Source organism: Rutilus rutilus, assembly GCF_951802725.1.
Source record: "Rutilus rutilus genome assembly, chromosome: 2".
NCBI classification, from domain to species: Eukaryota; Metazoa; Chordata; class Actinopteri; order Cypriniformes; family Leuciscidae; genus Rutilus; species Rutilus rutilus.
Genome location: NC_140210.1, coordinates 44,997,808 through 45,016,988, shown reverse-complemented (window position 1 = coordinate 45,016,988; position 19,181 = coordinate 44,997,808). Strand labels below are relative to the sequence as shown.

At 40.0% G+C, this 19,181-nt stretch overlaps 2 protein-coding genes across 8 annotated transcripts in view; both read left to right on the top strand.

Moving 5' to 3' along the window:
* The window catches only part of slc25a23a (solute carrier family 25 member 23a), a 13,431-nt gene extending 12,052 nt beyond the window's left edge, over positions 1-1,379 (top strand). For 2 of the 6 annotated variants that reach the window (XR_014625891.1, XR_014625894.1), the window contains exons 12-13: positions 70-852; positions 1,031-1,377. Coding sequence is in view for 2 of the 6 variants with exons in the window: in XM_084395844.1 (XP_084251970.1) it covers positions 70-138 (69 nt within the window). In the remaining 4 variants the exon portion in view is untranslated. Of the gene's footprint in view, positions 1-69 lie in introns of all 6 variants that reach the window. The other 4 variants (XR_014625892.1, XR_014625893.1, XM_084395844.1 and 1 more) reach the window with 4 other exon arrangements.
* A 455-nt stretch (positions 1,380-1,834) lies between these two features.
* khsrp (KH-type splicing regulatory protein) lies at positions 1,835-17,471 on the top strand. 2 transcript variants are annotated; one of them, XM_084402985.1, is made up of 19 exons: positions 1,835-2,021; positions 2,836-2,941; positions 3,033-3,086; positions 3,177-3,213; positions 3,630-3,688; positions 8,884-8,955; positions 9,099-9,156; positions 9,243-9,408; positions 10,465-10,563; positions 10,674-10,787; positions 11,170-11,190; positions 12,070-12,172; positions 12,250-12,371; positions 13,018-13,317; positions 14,424-14,533; positions 14,638-14,711; positions 15,156-15,350; positions 15,581-15,768; positions 16,582-17,471. In XM_084402985.1, the coding sequence occupies exons 1-19, from the start codon at positions 1,917-1,919 to the stop codon at positions 16,588-16,590; spliced, it is 1,992 nt and encodes a 663-aa protein (XP_084259111.1). In that variant the 5' UTR covers positions 1,835-1,916; the 3' UTR covers positions 16,591-17,471. The 2 variants fall into 2 exon arrangements, with proteins under 2 accessions (XP_084259111.1, XP_084259110.1); XM_084402984.1 differs by lacking the exon at positions 11,170-11,190 and having other exon boundaries at positions 1,836-2,021.
* Positions 17,472-19,181: the final 1,710 nt, after the last annotated feature.

Here is a 19,181-nt window from a genome sequence, read left to right as displayed (position 1 = left end):
TTTTTCGGCTAATATTCCCCAACCCTTTACAAGATGACTTTTGTAATGGCTCTCTTTCGACTCTTTCAGATGAAGAAAAGTATCAAGGAATGCAAGGCCGAAATTTCCACAACAGTTTTTGAATATTTTAAATATTAACGAAAGTAATTTTAAGGTAATACATTTGGCTAGATGTTAATGCTAAGAAGCAAACAGTAGATCTGTGATGTTAAAACACAATTTATGACCCAGTAATGGCATACTGTCTTACTACATACTCAGAAGTTCACACTTTTCCATCACCAGCGAAGTACATACTTTACATGAATTGGAGATCTGTTTAAATAGCTGTTACTCTCAATGAATGAGGTGCTGTAGCCTACAATTTGGAGCAGACCTTCTATGGACTCACGGATGGGAGAGTGTGTGTGTTCATTTTTGCGATTTTTGACTCTTCAAGACATAGAACAAAGCAAAAGACTGTTTGCTAGGGTCACTTCTTGGTCAATGTGCTCTGTACTTTATCACCACTTTCAGCCGATATATATCAGTCAGATAGACTGTTTGGATGTGTTACAATGCAATAAAGATTCCTGCCCGGAATCTGCACCCACGGGTTTCCATCAAACACCTTTCATTCAAGTCTCAAATTGGATTTTCGTTTCTTTTAATCCATATGCTACTGTATTCCTAACAGTTAACAACACAAACTTTCAGCAGATATACATGTTTAAATTTTCCAGTCTTTCTCTCCTGAGAAAACGGACCAACACTATTGATGACATCATCCTGCACTCACAGGTGTAGCCAATCAAGTTCTCTCTAGAATAAGAATGCCCCTCCCCCTAATTCAGCAGTGGGTAAACTAGAGCAGTGGTTCTCAACTCCAGTCCTCGTGACCCACTGCTCTGCACATTTTGTATGTCTCTCTTATCCGACACACTCAGTTCAGTTCATGGAGTCTCTCCTAATGAGCTGATGATCTGGTTCAGGTGTGTTAAATAAGGGAGACATACAAAATGTGCAGAGCAGTGGGTCACGAGGACTGGAGTTGAGAAACACTGAACTAGAGGCAACTGGCTAGTTTAAATAAGCTAAAATAATTACATTTCCAAGCAAATCTAGTTTAAAATAATATTCCTCAAAATTTTCCCAAAGTTAGTATGGAAACTGAAAAAAAAACCCGCTAGTTTGGGCCTTCTCATTTCCAGTGATTTTGTGTATTCAGACACGGACTACTGTTTTTATTTTGATGTAAAAAAAACAAAAAACAAAACATTGTATGGTGATTGTTTTTTTTTTTTACTGTCATGCCGTGTATTTTTTTCTTTGAAAGGAAACTAAAGTATATCTGAATGCATGCAAGAGAATGTATGTTAAATTAAAGTAAACTGAACTAAACTAAATCGTACCGAGTCTTCATTTACGCTCTTTACCATCATTATAACATCAGCTCATCTCTGATTCTCTGCTAAACGGAAACTCCATTTCACTACCGCATGAATGCCAAAGAAAATACAAGGTTATACGGTCCTAAACTGCCTATACGCTGATCTAAACGTCCATCATTGTCAGTCAACGTTTCCTTCAACCTCATTGGTCTATTTCACAAGCTCCTGGTCGCTGATTGGCTCCCTCGCACAGCGGTAAGCTCTGTACGTCGCGTTTGGTCAGCTATCCATAATAAAGTCTATTTTTCGACGCCACTCATTGGTTCAACGGTCGAATCCTCACACTACACCCGCCTCCAGCTGCTCTCTGATTGGCCGTCGCAACTTCCACTCATCGCGAGCGCCTATAGGAGAGCTCTTTTAGACCTGCAGGCCCTTTGTCCCTCCCATGCGTTTGTCTCGCTTGTCTTCCCGCGTCTGCGCACCTCCGCCCGGCCTAGACCTCCCCGCCGTATCCCGCACACTTCACCCCTCCGCACGGACAGCATGTCTGAATACAGCGCGGTGCCGCCGCCCGGGCCCGGAGCGGCTCTAGGAGCCGTTGTACTTAAGAAAGACGCGTTCGCCGACGCGGTACAACGCGCCCGGCAGGTGAGTGATCCGCAGTGCGGGAGCGAACGGGCCGCGTTTGTGGGTCAGCAGCGCGCGCAGGGCCGCGCACACACGAGCCGGCGTGCGCGACAATTATCTGTTAGCATGAGCTGTGATCGCGTGTAATTCTGAGCTAAACTAATATATACACGAGGTCGTTTTTACATTTACTATCGAATAATATGATTCAGTAACGGCAGCACATGGTAATGCTAAGGTACTTTGATAAACAGCGTGGTACAGATTGACTACCATATTCATGTAACGTTACCATCATGGTTCGTTCACGATAGTCTAAGCAACTACCATTGCAAGTGTTTAAAACATCGTGTTAACATCGTATTGTCGTCGTAGTATCATTTCAACTAAAAGCACCGTGGTTTAACCCTGTTTTTGGACCCATACATTGGTATTATTGGATACATAACCTGTAAAACATTCTAGCACCATGGTAGCATTGGCTAACAAACAAACAAGTTTTATATACTCAAAATGTGTTGATTACTAGTGTGCCTATTGTTTTAGATGCTAGACTACGGTATTTTTCATAAACCATTGTGCAGATTGATTGCTGTATCTATTAATCATGTTTGGTTTTATTTTTTACGTTAGTTTCCTATGCATTTTAAATATGTGAAAACAATTACTTATTTTTTTAATTTTTTTTTTACTTTGGTCTATGTATTTTAAAAACAACAGTGTATGTCCCAAAGTAATCATAGTATTAAAAAAAGATTTATAGTACTCTTGGTTTGTGTATTAACTTAATTTAATTTGAGCATGCTTTAATATGGTGCCACAACTTGTTTTCCAGATCGCAGCAAAGATCGGTGGAGACGTTACGGGTCCCCCCATGAGCAATAACGGTGGATCGGAGAGTTATCCCTTCGCGTCACAGAAGCGATCGCTGGAGGACGGAGGTACGGTGGCCGTGAGAGAGACACACACACTCCTAATCTGTCTGTCCCACTCGCTTGAGTTTGTGTTTGAGTTGTTTTTTCCCCCCCTCAGATCAACCTGAAAGTAAGAAGATGGCGTCTGACAGGGACAACGCTGCATCCTTGTGTACGAGCCCCTTTACTTTCTCTACACACTCTCAAAAACAAATGCGTGTGTATTTTTAGAGCAATGATTTTATCCCCGTCTCATCCACAGCTATCGGAGCCCAGCTGGCTGCCCTTTCCCAGCAGAGGTAAGACCATCCGCTTGTTTGCTCGAAACAGAGCGGTTACTAGCGTTAGCTTCGTCTGAAGCACAAAAACAGATCTGAGGGTTTGAGAAGGCCAGAATAACCTCTCCGACCTGTATATTTAGGCTGGTTTCAATTTCCACTGACTCGATCAGACGTGTTTCAGGGGCTCTTTTAAAAGTTGGACTATTTTTAGCATACGGTGGCATCTTGTATACATAATGGATGGTGGGACACTCAAAGTATTACTAGATGTGGTTCAGCGACTAAAGATGTCTGTCTGAATGTGTTTAAGCACATAAATCAGTGGCGCAGCTTTTCTAAAAGTGTTTTTTCTCAGACTATAAGTTAATAAGAACTGTGTTGAACTGCATTTGTGTTTTTCATGACTGTTGCTTTTGTTCTTTGTCTCTCTGTAGCGTACGTCCCTCGTCTCTCACAGAAGAGTACAGAGTCCCTGACGGCATGGTTGGGCTCAGTAAGTTTGTTACCCATCATGCATTTGTCAATACTGAACTTTCTTAAGTGAATCGCTGTCAGGGTCATATTAAGTTATAGTTTTAGGTGTGTATACATATATGTACATATACACACAGGGGTTGGACAATGAAACTGAAACACCTGGTTTTAGACCACAATAATTAATCGGTATGGTGTAGGGCCTCCTTTTGCGGCCAATACAGCGTCACTTCATCTTGGGAATGACAGATACCAGTCAGAGGCCAGAGGGATTTGAGCCATTCCTCTTCCAGAACAGTGGCTTAGTCACTATGTGATGCTGGAGGAAAAACGTTTTCTGACTCGCTCCTCCAACTCAATGTTCAGATCTGGTGACGGTGCAGGCCATTCACTTTCATGTTTATCAAACCATTCTGGCTCAAGTCTAGCTGTGTATTATCATGCTGGCACACGGCACCCCTTTAGGGCCAGTGACAGAGCCAGGAGACTTTCATAGGGATGGCCAGGCAGTCTAGGGTGGCACAGGATTTTTGTAGTCGACTAGTAGTAGTTAATTTATGCCATTAGACTAATCGCACATTTATATTAATTGAATCACTTAAATATATCCTGGTTTAAAATATTGCAAATTCCGCACTCAAACGCATGCATAAAGCTTGCCACAAAAGTAATGATTGTGAATGTCGAACAGAAACCGCAAAGAGACTTGTTAATTATTTATGAAAAAACTAGTGTTTTCTGAGTCAGTGTTGGCTGCAAAAAAAAATTGCGAACAGAGATGCTGACTCTCGTGGACACGCCTTTAGAGAGAAATGCACCTTGCATATGGAGTACAGAGAGAAAAGTAGTACATTTCAAGCTTTCTATAGATATATTTCTCATGTCTGTGAGGCAAGTATACGCTAGTTTTGCTTCATTTGTGACGGTCTGCTGTTCACGGAGACAAACGGCTAAAAGCGCATCCTGTTCGGTTTCTTTATTTTACAGAGGCACAACGTTTTCTTGTTGTGAGTTTATAAATGATGAATTACTCTTATCTGTATGACCAAAAATGGTGTTTCTGCTGAAAAAATGCAATTGATTGCACCGCCTCTGTCATGTAGTAAAGCGCGCTATACTTCAGCTTCCTCACGCCGCACGAACACTTGGATATGTGCCTGAAAATAGTGTACATTTATCTAGTTTAATGTTAGAGTGAGCGGCCATGTAAAGTTGTTACTTGTATGTTTGACAAGCCATATTTGAGGTCAATGGATGATAGGTGATCGTTTGGATTTCCTGCCCAACGTACTGCATTAACACAAGGACCCGCCGGCAACGATATGTCCACACGGACTGCGTGACTTCGCCACTTCCTGTGGATTATTTATTTATATATTTTTTTCAGTGAGTAACTGACTTATGCAAATTTGGTCGTCTAAAGCCCTATTCGGACGGGACTAGTTTTCCAAACGACTTTTGAGTTACAATTCTTATCAACCTACGTCTGTGATTTCATGTACGGATTCGGACGGGACTAACATCTCCGCGTTTATTACCGAGGTAGGAGTGTCTGTGTTTTACATGTGGGCATTGCAGAAGATCACGTGTTCAGAATGCGTGGATTGCGTATGAAATTTTATCAAATGTATTTTGAAATTAAGTACTTTTAAAATTAAGCACTTTGAGATATAAAGTAAAACGTCCTAACGTATTTAGTGTTTTGTAAACATTTTATAAAAATTGTAGTATAAAAAAACTAAGCATTTATCATCATGATTTTATAGAACTGGGTTCTTATAATAAACCCACTGGATTAAAAAGTAACTTATATAATTTACACATCATGTAATTAAGTGTAGAAATTAAAGTAATCTTACCTGAAACTGATATTACAGTAGCCAGTCTTAACAGTTTACGTGATTTGGCTCTTCTTGTTGATTTCATTTTGTTTATTTCTTCGCAGTGTACCGAACACATCTACATCCGTTATCGGTGCGCACAAAGCAGAAACTTGAATACTGGCGCGATAGCGAGAGGTTGTACGGTAGTTCACGTCGACCAAAACACACAAGAAAAAGCGTTTTGGAAAAACATTTTCGGCAATCACAGACATTCGCATTCGGATGGGATTAGATTTCTCTGAGGTCCGCCGAGTTTGACGAAAAACAGTAGGGCATTTGCTCTGGAATTTTTACAGAGGTCGTGTGAGAAAAAGACAGACGTGGCAGATTCGGACAGGATTAAAATCTCAAAGTACGTCTGTGAAACCGAAATTTCTCAAACGTCCCCGAATAGGGCTTAAGCCTCTTCTTGTCGACTAGGGGACAGTCCCAATTATTTTTATGTAAAAATAAGAGTTGACTGTAAAGTACTGGACTGTTTTAGTGCCCACAGCACAACTGAATACAATTGATTTGTAATTGTGCTTGAGATGAGTAAATTCAATCAATACTGAGTGAATGACAATTCTTGTATTTCTCATAGAAAAGCTCACACTGCAGCTACTATAAGGTTTAACTTGTCCTTAAACTTAGTTCTTAAAACCCCTGATAGTTTATCCATTATTAGCCCTATTCGGACAGGACTAGTTTCACAGGGGGACGTTAGAGAAATTTCTGTTTCACAGACGTACTTTGAGATTTTAATCCTGTCCGAATCTGCCACGTCTGTCTTTTTCTCACACGACCTCTGTAAAAATTCCAGAGCAAATGCCCTACTGTTTTTCGTCAAACTCGGCGGTCCTCAGAGAAATCTAATCCCATCCGAATGCGAATGTCTGTGATTGCCGAAAATGTTTTTTTCCAAAACGCTTTTTCTTGTGTGTTTTGGTCGACGTGAACTACCGTACAATCTCTCGCAATCGTGCCAGTATTCAAGTTTCTGCTTTTTGCGCATCGATAACGGATGTAGATGTGTTCAGTACACTGCGAAGAAATAAAAAATGAAATCAACAAGAAGAGCCAAATCACGTAAACTGTTAAGACTGGCTACTGTAATATCAGTTTCAGGTAAGATTACTTTAATTTCTGCACTTAATTACAAAATGTGTAAATTATATAAGTTACTTTTTATTCCAGTGGGTTTATTATAAGAACCCAGTTCTATAAAATCATGATGATAATGTATGTTTACTTTTTTTATACTACAATTTTTACAAAACACTAAATACGTTAGGACGTTTTACTTTAAATATTTCAAAGTGCTTAATTTTAAAAGTACTTAATTTCAAAATACATTTGACCATGCAATCCACGCATTCTGAACACGTGATCTTCTGCAATGCCCACATGTAAAACACAAACACTCCTACCTCCGTAATAAACACAGAGATGTTAGTCCCGTCCGAATCCGTACATGAAATCACAGACGTAGGTTGATAAGAATTGTAACTCAAACGTCGTTTGGAAAACTAGTCCCGTCCGAATAGGGCTTTAGTATCCTCATGATTGCGACGTGCAGATGAATACATCGTTAAAAGGTTAGTCAACTTAATTGTATTTTATATATTCAATGAACTCCTCAATTCTGAATCGGACTGTAAGGTCCTTTTCAAAAACTTGCAACTGAAAAAGTAAACCTTGAATGTTTAACTTTCTTTAGATGTCAAAATAAATAAATTGCAGGAGTTCATACAAGAATGTAAATATGCCAAAGGGCAGAAGTCGGCGACGCAAATATCAGGGTGTAAAATTAGTTATATTATGCATTTTTAATTTTAATTGTAATTTACCAAATAACGAAATTGGTGCCTATTTGCTAGTACAAATGCACAGCACACCTTTGTTTAACATTAAATTACAGATAAAAAATGTGCATTAATTTATGCCTTATTGTATAAAGCAGTAGGCTATATTTTTGCATGTATTTGAGAGTCATGTTCTGAAATGTCACGGATGTAATGAATCCACACGCTCGTTTTTCTTGCGTCTGCCACTGAGGTGAAGTTGAGGTGCGCGCCTGAAAGGTCTCCTGCTTGTTTAGGTTGTAAAGAGACTGTTCTGCGTCTAAACGGCAATCATTGTCAAGAAAAAAAAAAAGAAAGATCAAACTTAGGCCAACCCCTTAGTGCCGCCCCTGTTCAGGGCACAATGTTTGAACCATTATCTGCACATGGTCCTCCAGAATGGTTTGGTAGTCCTTGGCAGTGATGTGCCCATCAAGCACAGTAGGGAATGCCATATTGCAGCCCAAACCATCACCGATGCTTCACCCCGTTCTTCACTCTGGGCAGCAATAGTCTGGGTGTTGAGCTGCTTTGGTTCTTCTCCACACTGAAACCCCCACAGATGTGGGAAAGACAGTGGAGGTGGACTCAATACATGCTCCCAAGATTTGCCTGTAGGCACAGATGAAGCCAACACTATATTGGCCAGTGTTTCAGTTTCTTTGTACAACCCCCTGTATATGCATAAACGTATTGTACATTATACTGTTATACAGTTGCAATAACATGAACATAGTTTATAAATTATATACAATATATACGCATATTATTATAGTTATATAAAACGTAGTATTTTATATATAATAGTACTCGCGTATATATCTAAAATTTTATATATTCTGTATATATTAAGGGTGCTCCGATCAGGATTTTTGGGACCGATCACTGAAATAAATAATTATACTGTCCTTAATGTATTTTTAGAAGAAAAAAATGGAGATGAGATTGACAATTCAGTCTTTATCAACAAAGTTATCAAATGTAAATCTGCACTGCATCTTGTTTTGTCTTGTTAACATTGAAGCAGACGGCAGCAGGTTTATTAGGCTGCTGTCACTTTAAGACACCATATACTGTTACACATGCAACTTATTTTCATAACTTTCCTATCTCTTTCTTTCGTGGCTTAAAGCAGTTTATTATCGGACACGTCCTGCAGTTTAGCAACAGTAGACTGTATTTTACCACAATCGCTGATCTAGTGAAGTTATTGTCCTCCTCAGTAGAGCTGCCAGACCGGTGAACGAGGGCAAGCAACTTTAGCTGCGCATAGAAAAATTGTCACGTCACCAATCAAACTATATAAAGCTGATATTGGCCGATAAATCAATCAGAGCACCCTTAGTATAAAGTCTTTACAATTATTAGTTTTATTATATTGTGTATTATACATTATATAATGGTATGTGTATCTTAGGCCTATATTATTTTTTTCCAGTAAGTTTTATAATTTTTCTTTTATTTTTTGTTTACTGCGGTCAGTAAATGATGTGTGTGTCTGTTTGTAGTCATTGGTCGCGGTGGAGAGCAGATCAATAAGATCCAGCAGGATTCTGGCTGTAAAGTTCAAATTGCTCCAGGCGAGTCAAACACGGGTTCAAAGGAGTCAAGCGGACACATCTGTTCTACCTCTGTTCACTTCTTCTTTCCTTTCCTTGTTTTTCCTGATATCTGTTGAATGAATGCGAGACGTGACGGAGCCTGTTGGTTTTTTGTCTTTTAGACAGCGGCGGTCTTCCAGAGAGGAGTGTGTCTCTCACCGGAGGCCCTGAAGCCATCCAGTATGTTTGGGCTCGTTCACATGTTTTTTTAAACCGCAGTGTGAATCTGTGTGGTGGTGTTTTAACCTTTTGAACTCTCTATGCAGGAAGGCCAAAATGCTACTGGATGACATCGTCTCTCGGGGGCGCGGAACTCCGCCCTCTTTCCACGAGTCGACCAATGGGAGCGGCAACATGCAGGAAATGATCATTCCGGCAGGGAAAGCCGGTCTCATCATCGGCAAAGGAGGAGAGACCATTAAACAGCTGCAGGTAGAGTTTAAAACCTCTCCGCTCAGACAGACGAGCTCAATCTAGAGGTCTGGAGGGAGTTACTGTAATGCACAACTTTTAGTGATTTTTAAAGGGATAGTTCACCCGTAAATAAATTCTGGCATTTACTCACCCTCGTGTCGTTCCAAATCCATACGGCTTTTGTTCATTTTCTAAAGATTAAGATATTTTAATGTAATCTGAGAGATTTCTGTCCCTCCATTATATTCACTCTACTTCTAAACATTCATAAAAAGATCACAAAATAAAGCCTTATGAATGAGTGGTTTAATCCAGATCACTTTATGTGATGAATCGATTTAAGATGGGAATTATTCACACATTTCCTCAAATTTGATGCATCGCAACTGTTTTCAACTGATAATAATCAGAAATGTTTCTTGAGCAGCAAATCATCATCATATTAGACTGATTTCGGAAGGATCATTAGACACTGAAGACTATTCACATATAAAACATTTAACCCCTGGTTTCACAGACAGGGCTTAAGACTAGTCCTAGACTAAAATGTAAGTCTGAGCTGTTTCCACTGAAATAAACTTGCACTGACTGATCTTAAAAATATATCAGTGCCTTTTTAGTTTTAAGATGCACATCGGTAATGTTTTTTTCTAAGCATGTTTATAAAAATTACTTAAATGTCCTAATTGATCTATGGTCTAATCCTGGCTTAGTCTAAGCCCTGTCTGTGAAACCGGGCCTATAAGTTGTAGTAATATTTTTGATCACACAAATTAAGCTTGATGAGCTTAAAATCATTAAATCTTACCAACCCAAACTAAGTAATGGGAGTGTGACTTATGGATGCTATGTTTCCATCCACCTATTTTAATGTGCGTTTTGGGATATCACATAAAGCACTAGAATGAAACTCCAAGATGTGCGTTTTCAATACAATTATGCAAGCAATATTTATGAGTTCATATTAAAGAGGGTTGTATCATACGTGTTTGTCCATAAATTCTCTTTTTGGACCATTTACTCCTTTTAATACATCAACTCTTGTACTAGTATTGACGTGTGTGTGTGTTTCAGGAGCGAGCTGGTGTGAAGATGATTCTGATTCAGGACGCTTCTCAGGGGCCAAACATGGACAAACCACTGCGCATCATTGGAGATCCTTACAAAGTCCAGGTATGACTGCTGGACCCGTTTGTGTTTGATCTTCTCTTCATCTGTTGTGCCTTTCACAAGCACGCTATATTTTGACTCTCCGGCTTTGTGTCTGTCGTTTGTTTCTCTAGCAAGCGCGTGAAATGGTGCAGGAGATTCTGCGCGAGCGGGATCATCCTGGCTTCGACAGAAACGAGTACGGCTCTCGAATGGGTGGAGGAGGTGGTGGAGGAGGAGGAATGGAGGTGCGTGTTTGATTCAGTAGCTTAAATTACTTGCATTTAGACGCCATACAGGCTGCAGTGTGACGGCTAGGGGTGGATATGGTTTTAACGGTGTTACTATAACCGATACTGCTTTTTTTAACTGTATTCTTATCGATTCTTTTATTGCAAAATTAAGAACGATTTGCTTTTGCTAAAGATTTATTTCATGCATTTCAAAATATAAAGCAATGTTTTAACAAAGAATAAAACGTATGTTATGCAGCAGTGTGCAGGCATTTTTTGTTTAATATAGGACACACTAAGCAAGAACAAAAACAAAGTACTAACACATGGTCAAAAAATAACATGAGTATGCAATAAAACAAATATTCAAATGCAATAATCAGTGCTTTAATTTCAGGAGGGTCAACATACTGTTCAGGTAAGTAATATGTCCTACAAAAGAAATCTAATAATCAAATGTAAGATAACACTGTATAGTTTATCGTAGATAGATTCATGCTTATTAAAGCTAAAGTTATTCATTCAAGAGCTGTGATTGATTTTTCTCTTTGCCTTCTGTTGTTTGACTCACATTAATGATGGCGGCTGTCACTTTAAGACCGAGTGCTGATCCAGTAACACACATTTAGACGCGCACACAAAGCCTAAAGTAGCTATCATTTGCTCGTCTAGTTGCGTTTCCTTTTCGAGCGCACTCAGAAAGCCGCCTTGGAAACAGCGTCTCTTGCACTGATTATTGTGCTTTTATAGCTCTTTTATAGCTAGTATTATCAAACACGTCAATTTAGCAACAGTAGAAACTGCATTTTACATCAATCCCCGTTTGAGCTGATACTGGCGTTGAGGTTGGGTTTTAGGGAGAAATGAAGGGAAGGTAGCTGTGCTAGACGAGATGCGGCTGGTTTAATAGTTTTACCTCAAATATCTTTCTATAATCATTGAAAGTCAAAATCGAAAATAAAATTGGATTAATATCACAGTGTAACCAGACGTTTGAAAGATTAGTTCACTCCCTTATCGTCACTAAGCAGGGTCTCTCTCTCTCTCTCTCTCTCTCTCTATCTCTCTCTCTATATATATATATATATATATATATATATATATATATATATATATATATATATATATGAATGAATAGTAGTACGCGTATTTTCTTAATTTATCCAGTACCGACAGCAGAACCGATAACATCCGAGCTTAACGATACAGCGGCCTTTCATAGCTTAGCCCCGGGGCCCGTCTAACACCGGGTTTCGGTACCCATCCCTAGTGACGGCGTCTCATTCTGATTGGACAGGTGCCCGTTCCACGCCACTCTGTGGGCGTCGTGATTGGCCGAAGCGGAGAGATGATCAAGAAGATTCAGAACGATGCCGGCGTGAGGATACAGTTTAAACCAGGTTTGTTCGGACACTCTTGACTCACTCAGTGTTCTGTGATGTCACAGTGTTTAACAGTGTTTCTCTGGTCTGTGTAGATGACGGCACCGGTCCGGATAAGATCGCTCATGTAATGGGTCCTCCTGACCGCTGCGAACACGCCGCCAGCATCATCAACGAGCTTCTGCAGAGCATCAGAGTACGAGAGGAAGGAGGAGGGGTGAGAGATCAAGCGCTTTTCATATGAGAAAATCTCAAGTCAACAAGCGTCCCATTGGCAGGGCCTTATGAAATCAGTCTTATTTTTTCACTAAATTCTTCTTTTTCTGTGTGAGTCTGATGTGTGTCTCTTGTGAGACTCAGAGCAGCTCAGGAGAATGAAGTTCATGTCCTCATTGACAAAATCCATACAATGGACTAAACTGCTCATTCACGTCTTTCTGCGCTTTAATATTCATAGATGCTAGTCCATATCGCCGTTTGATGGAGTACAGCCCTACTTTTGATTTAATCATCCAAAATGTGCCATTCCACGTTATTCAGTAAATTTCCTCAGTAACGCTGTACAATAAGGTTCATTTAACGTATTAACGTGAACTAACAATGAGCAATACATTTATTACAGTATTTATTAATCTGTTAATGTTACTTAATTATAGTTTGTTCACAGTGCATTAACTAAGAGTTAACAAATACAACCTTTGATTTTAATAACGTATTAGTAAATGTTGAAATTAATATTAACTAAGATTAATAAATGCTGTAGAAGTAGCCTATTGTTCATTCTTAGTTCATGTTAACTAATGAACCTTATCGTAAAGTGTTCCTCCTCGTGTGCTCTAGTTAATCTTGGTTGTGTCCCTCAGGGTCCGCCGGGTCCTCCTGGCACAGGCATGCCCCCGGGTGGGCGAGGCAGGGGTCGTGGCCCGGGCAACTGGGGTCCGCCCGGCGGAGAGATGACCTTCTCGATCCCCGCGCACAAATGCGGTCTCGTGATTGGCCGAGGCGGGGAGAACGTGAAGGCGATCAACCAGCAGACCGGCGCCTTCGTGGAGATCTCACGCCAGCCGCCGCCCAACGGAGACCCAAACTTCAAACTGTTCACCATCCGCGGCTCCCCTCAGCAGATCGACCACGCCAAACAGCTGATCGAGGACAAGATCGAGGTATGAGCAGAACCGCCTGTGTGTTTTTAAAGGTGCTGGGTGTAACTCTTCACTCTACTAGAGCACACAAATACCATACGTTGGTTACACTTTACAACAGGGTTTCTCAAACTGTCCTGCACAGTTTAGCTCCAACCCTGATCAAACACACCTAGCTGTGAGTTTCTAGTGACCCTGAGGACATTGATTAGCTTGCTCAGGTGTGTTTGATCAGGGTTGGAGCTGAACTGTGCAGGACAGTGGCCCTCCAGGACCGAGTTTGAGAAACCCTGCTTTACAATAAGGTTCATTAGTTAACATTAATGTATTAACTAACATGAACTAACCATGAGCAGTACATTTATTACAGTATTTATTAATCTTTGTTAAAAATACAGCTGTTCATGTTAGTTCACAGTGCATTAACTGTTAACAAATACAACCTTTGATTTTAATGACGTATTAGTTAATATGAACTAAAAATGAACAATACTTCTACAGCTTATTAATCTTAGTTAATATTAATTTCAACATTTACTAATGTTAACTAATGAACCTTATTGTAAAGTGTTACCCATACGTTTTCAGATATTTCGGAAACATGCTGAGTTCACACTCGTTTCTCTGAAAAACACTTCTACAGCCAGTTATTTTACTTTGAAATGTGCGTTTCCGTGTTGGAAAATCTGTTTTTGTTTTGGTCTGTGTGATCTCACCCACTGCCAGTTCACCCAATAGTATTTCGACACCCCGGGATGCCATTTGGCAGGAGAAACAGCATATCGCAGCCAGCAAACAAACTGGGTCAGAGATCACAGGTTCTACATATCGCATATCCATCTAAATCTCAATGAACGAGAGCATATTAAAACGCGGATAAACCAACTCATTACCTTAGTGTCTTCTCGGCTTTCATTGTCAATTGTGCTTGTTCCTGTTGCTTCTCCTCAGACTGGTAACCCGCATGAGCGTCGAGTCTGAGGAGGAGCGGTGGGGGAAACAACGATCTCTGATAATTTTTATTTGGACTGCAGTACCTATTTCGACCACTAGCTGTCAATCTTACAGACTGCACCTTTAACTTGACTGGTGTTTGCTGGTTTTCACTGGTTTGCTTCTCTTCGTAGGGTCCCCTGTGCCCTGTCGGTCCCGGACCGGGTGGGCCAGGCCCTGCTGGACCCATGGGCCCCTACAACCCAAACCCGTACCAGCCCGGACCCCCTGGTGGACCACAACAGTCAGTACTACCTTCATGGCACATTAGCTTCAGGGAAAGGCTTAATATTTCATTTTGCAGGTTTTGTTTGCACATTTTGAAGGTGGTTCTCTTTGTCTCTCCAGCGGGGGTCCTCCTGGAGGCCAGTATCCTCAGGGTTGGGGAAACGCATACCAGCAGTGGCAGCCACAAGATCCCAGTGAGTCCTTCTGTACTGATGCCTTCAGTCTTGAAGTCTTGATAGAGGATTATAGACGTCACATCCTAGAATCATGTGTTCTTGAAATCACAGGGATTATAATAAAAATGTTTGTTTATAATATTTCTGTGGAAAGTATATATTTTTTCAGAATTTAATGAATAGAAAATATATCTATATCTGGATTATCTGTTTTAAAACAAATAGTTAAACTTTATTTCCACAAGTTGCCAAGGCAATGTTTCTCAAAGTAAAAAAATAAAATAAAATTAAGGTAAAAGCAAAAATGTTGTTGCTAAATAAAATTTGCTGAATAAGTGTTTTCTTTAAAAAAAAATTAAGGAAAAAAAGCAGGCGACCACAAACTTTTGAACTGAAAACCTGATGGATAGATCAATTATATTGAATGTTTAATTTAAAAATCTCTCTCTCTCTCTCTCTCAGGTAAAGCAGCAACAGATCCTAACGCAGCGTGGGCGGCTTACTACGCACAGTACTACCAGCAGCCTGGAGGAGGCGCTATGCCAGGACAGGCTCCCGCGGCCCAGCCCGCCGCTCCCGCTGACCCGGGCCAAGCGGCCCCAGGCACTGCCCAGCCCGACTACACCAAGGCCTGGGAGGAGTACTACAAAAAGATGGGTACGGCCTCCGTTTGTTTAGGAAATGCATCTGGTGGAAGTGACACTAAACCCACCCTAGTTACACAGGGCTTTAAGATGCTGTGCATCATTCAGTTACACTTTATTTCAAGGTGTCCATGTTATAGTGCAATTATGCATTTAAGTACTGAGTAGTAAAAAGGATACTAAAATGGTGTTACCCATCACTCCAGCTCAGTGTTTTGATCTGTTGTGTGTATGTGTGTCCAGCCGCGGCAGGAGGAGGTGCTGCCCCCGCGGCGGCAGCAGGAGGAGGAGCTCAGGCCGCAGGAGCCGCAGCGGCGGGACAGACGGACTACAGCGCCGCGTGGGCCGAGTATTACAGACAGCAGGCGGCCTATTACGGGCAGACAGGACAGGCCCCCGGACAGCCCGGGGCGACACCGCAGGGCCAGCAGGTACAACACTGATCCCTGTGTGTGTTTAAGCACAACCGTTTCCTCCAAACAGACATTTCTGGCTAGTAGATGTTCATGTTAAAGGGATAGGCCTATTCGCCCAAAACTAAAAATTAGCCCATGATTTACTCACCCTCAAGCCGTTCTAAGTGTTTGACTTCCTCCTTTCAGACGAATACAATCAGACTTATAATAAATAATATCCTGGCTCTTCCCAGCTTTATAATGGGAGTTAATGGTGCCTGTAAAGCTTTTGAAGCATCTTAAAGTGCATCCATCCATCATAAAAGTAATCAGTCCTGCTCCAGGGAGCTATTAAAGGTCTTCTGAAGCGAAGTGATGCGTTTCTGTAAGAGAAATATCCATATTTATAACTTTATAAACTATAATCACTGGCTTCCAGTAAGAGCCGTACACGTGTTCACTAGAGAGCCGAGTGACCTCTGACCCGATGAAATGCACTGGGAAGTCTGAAGAATTTAACTTTGATACTTCCAATCTTCAGTATCAAAACTCGCATCAAAGTGTTGAGTTATATTTATTAATGAGGAAAATGTCTATAAATATTTAACTTAACATTAATTTTTTTATATTATATAAAGCATTCTATATAATCCTTAATTTAAAACCGCTTTATTATATGAATAAACAATTGTAAATAAAAACTTAAGACGTTTCAAATTATGCTAATTTATTATATGAATATATGTATTATATAGCACAGTTGTGCTCTAAGTATTGTGTGTTTAAGATGATGTTGAGAGTGTGGTTTGCGTGTGCAGTGATCTGACAGTGATGTTGCTCTCTCTTCAGGCGCAGTGAAGCCACGGTTCCTGAGCTCATCCGTCCGGTCCTTCCCTCCATCCTCTCGCTCTCCTCTCAGAAACGGACTTCTACTCCCCCCTCCCCCCCCAGCCCTCTCTGTGTCCAGCAGAAAAGCTGTGTGACTGTCTTCTGAAGCCAGATATCTGTGTATGACCTCGTACAGGCTTCTGCAAACTTTTTTTTTTTTTTTTTTTTTTTTCCTTCCTCCCCCTCCTGATCTTTGCCGGACCCACAAACGCTGATGGACTAAAATCAAACTCTGCCTTCCCTTCCTCCAACGCTTCATCCTTCCTCTTCCTCAGTCAGTGTGACTCATCGCCAGGGAAACACAAGGGAATGCTTCTTCTGCTAACTTCCTCACATGAGCGTGCACTTCCTGTTTTGCATTAATTTTTCCTTTAATTTTAAAAGTCTTTTGTGGAAACTGGTCCATTTAGAGGAAATCTTCAGGTGTTAATAACTACTGTTTCGAACTCGATGAGTAACCATGTCTTTTTTTTTTTTATGCATTTGTTTTGCTTTTAGTCCTTTTTAATTTGATTTTGAGCTGGAACATTCCCATTGTTTAACGTGTTCACTTTTTTTCCTCTATATTCATTCAGTGAGGGTTTTTTATGTGATTAATTTTTTCATGTGATATCAAATGACGTTTCAGTCTGTGAGTTTGTGTGAATGCGAGTGTGTTCCGGTACTGACACTCATGCCGTGCGTGTTGCTCCTCACTCTGTGAAATGAGGGTTTCTTCTTTTTCTTTTTCCCCCCCCATCCCAATTTATTGGAAGTCATGATGTTATAAATATATAAATTGTATGCTTTTTTTTTACTGCTTGTTTTTAAAAACTACAAAATAAACATTACAAAATTCTCATCTGATCACATGACCGCTGTTCAGTCTGAAAATGATTTTGACAGTCTAGTTCGTTTTCTAAAGCAAGCACTACCACAAACATTATATATTCCAAAAAGTGTGTAAATAAAATTTACATGACAATTTATGTTGAAATACAGAATATATGCATGTTCCAAACCCGTAAGACATTCATTCAGAACACAAATGAAGATCATTTTAAAGAAATTAAAGCTTTCTGTTCCTCTATTGACAGCTACGCAACGACCACTTTCAAGGCCCAGAAAGGTAGTAAAGACATTAAAGTAATCCCTATGACTCCATTGGTTTAACCTCAATTTAATGAAACAAGGCGAGTGCTTTGTTTTGCGCAAACAATGTACCAATTTATTTACAAGAATATTAACGTTAATCCCTGACATGCGTTCACTGCTTTCGCCTGAACACACTTGTCGTGCTCTCGTGAACACGCCATTGGAGATTAATATTTTGTAAAGTGGTTAAAAAAAATTGCGTTTTCCTTAAATATCTTAATTTGTGTTCCGAATATGAACGAAAGTCTTACAGGTTTGGAACGACATGTCATTTTAAGTCATTTTTTGGTGAACTAGCTTGTAAACCTGTCGACTCGGATCTACGGGACCGCAGGAGGGACATCAGAATATCAGAGTGAGTTTCTTTGGCTGCGTTTACACGGGACATTCTGAAGTGCTTAACGTGAAAAACACTTATGTGGATTTATGTACTAAGACAGTGATATTAAAATACTAAACTCAGTAAACATAAGCCATACTATATGTACAAAAAATTTTATGAGCCCAGAATATTTAGTTTAATTACAGGAAAATGCTTAACGTGTAATGAAACGCGTTGCGTTCATATTCTGGGTTCATCTAATTTTTTGTACATAGTATGGCTTATATGGCTGTGCAAGGACTCAAACCTCTTTTTAGTTAAGATAGTGTCTGTCTACATTACATTATACTAATACTACTACTTATAATATGACAGTAATAACCATTTGTTTGCCATTGTAAAACAAATGCACTGGAAAAATAAATGAAACTTTCATAATTAGTCGTGTCCTCATTTCTATACATGCAAGAGAATGAACACGTGAGCTTTTATTGGCGGAAAAAAAGTTTACAAACGCATCTCATTACAAATCTAGTGAAAAGCTGTAATTGTCAAGTATGCAAATGTAAAAAAAAAAAAAAAAAAAAAGTATTTTGATAAGGACACAAAGCCTTCTCGCAATTTAGATTTTAGTTTGTTTGACAGCAATAAAGCACGATATTAAAGTCTCTTTATTTGTGTGATTATGAGAAGCTCGCCACAGTGTGATGAATGAATGGCAAGCACTGAAATCTCTTCGTATCGTCCACACTGTTTATTGCGAAACAAATGCATTTAAAAAAGGGTTACTCATCGAGTTCGAAGCAGTTGTTATTAACACCTGAAGATTTCCTCTAAATGGACCAGTTTCAGGCCTGATTCCGACTATATTTACTGATCGTTTTCGTTATAGTTGTGGTGCGAACTTGCCTATTCTCAAAACGTTATCGCTATGAACGCGCCTACTTTTATTAAGGAATTGCACACACTGACTGGGAAAACCGACGAGCACAAGTGTTATGTCCACTATATTCATATGAATGATTTTCTAGAGAAAGATTTAAACACTTTTATTGAGATCACACCTGGGAAGTCATGTGCACCGACGACAGAGAACAACAGACCT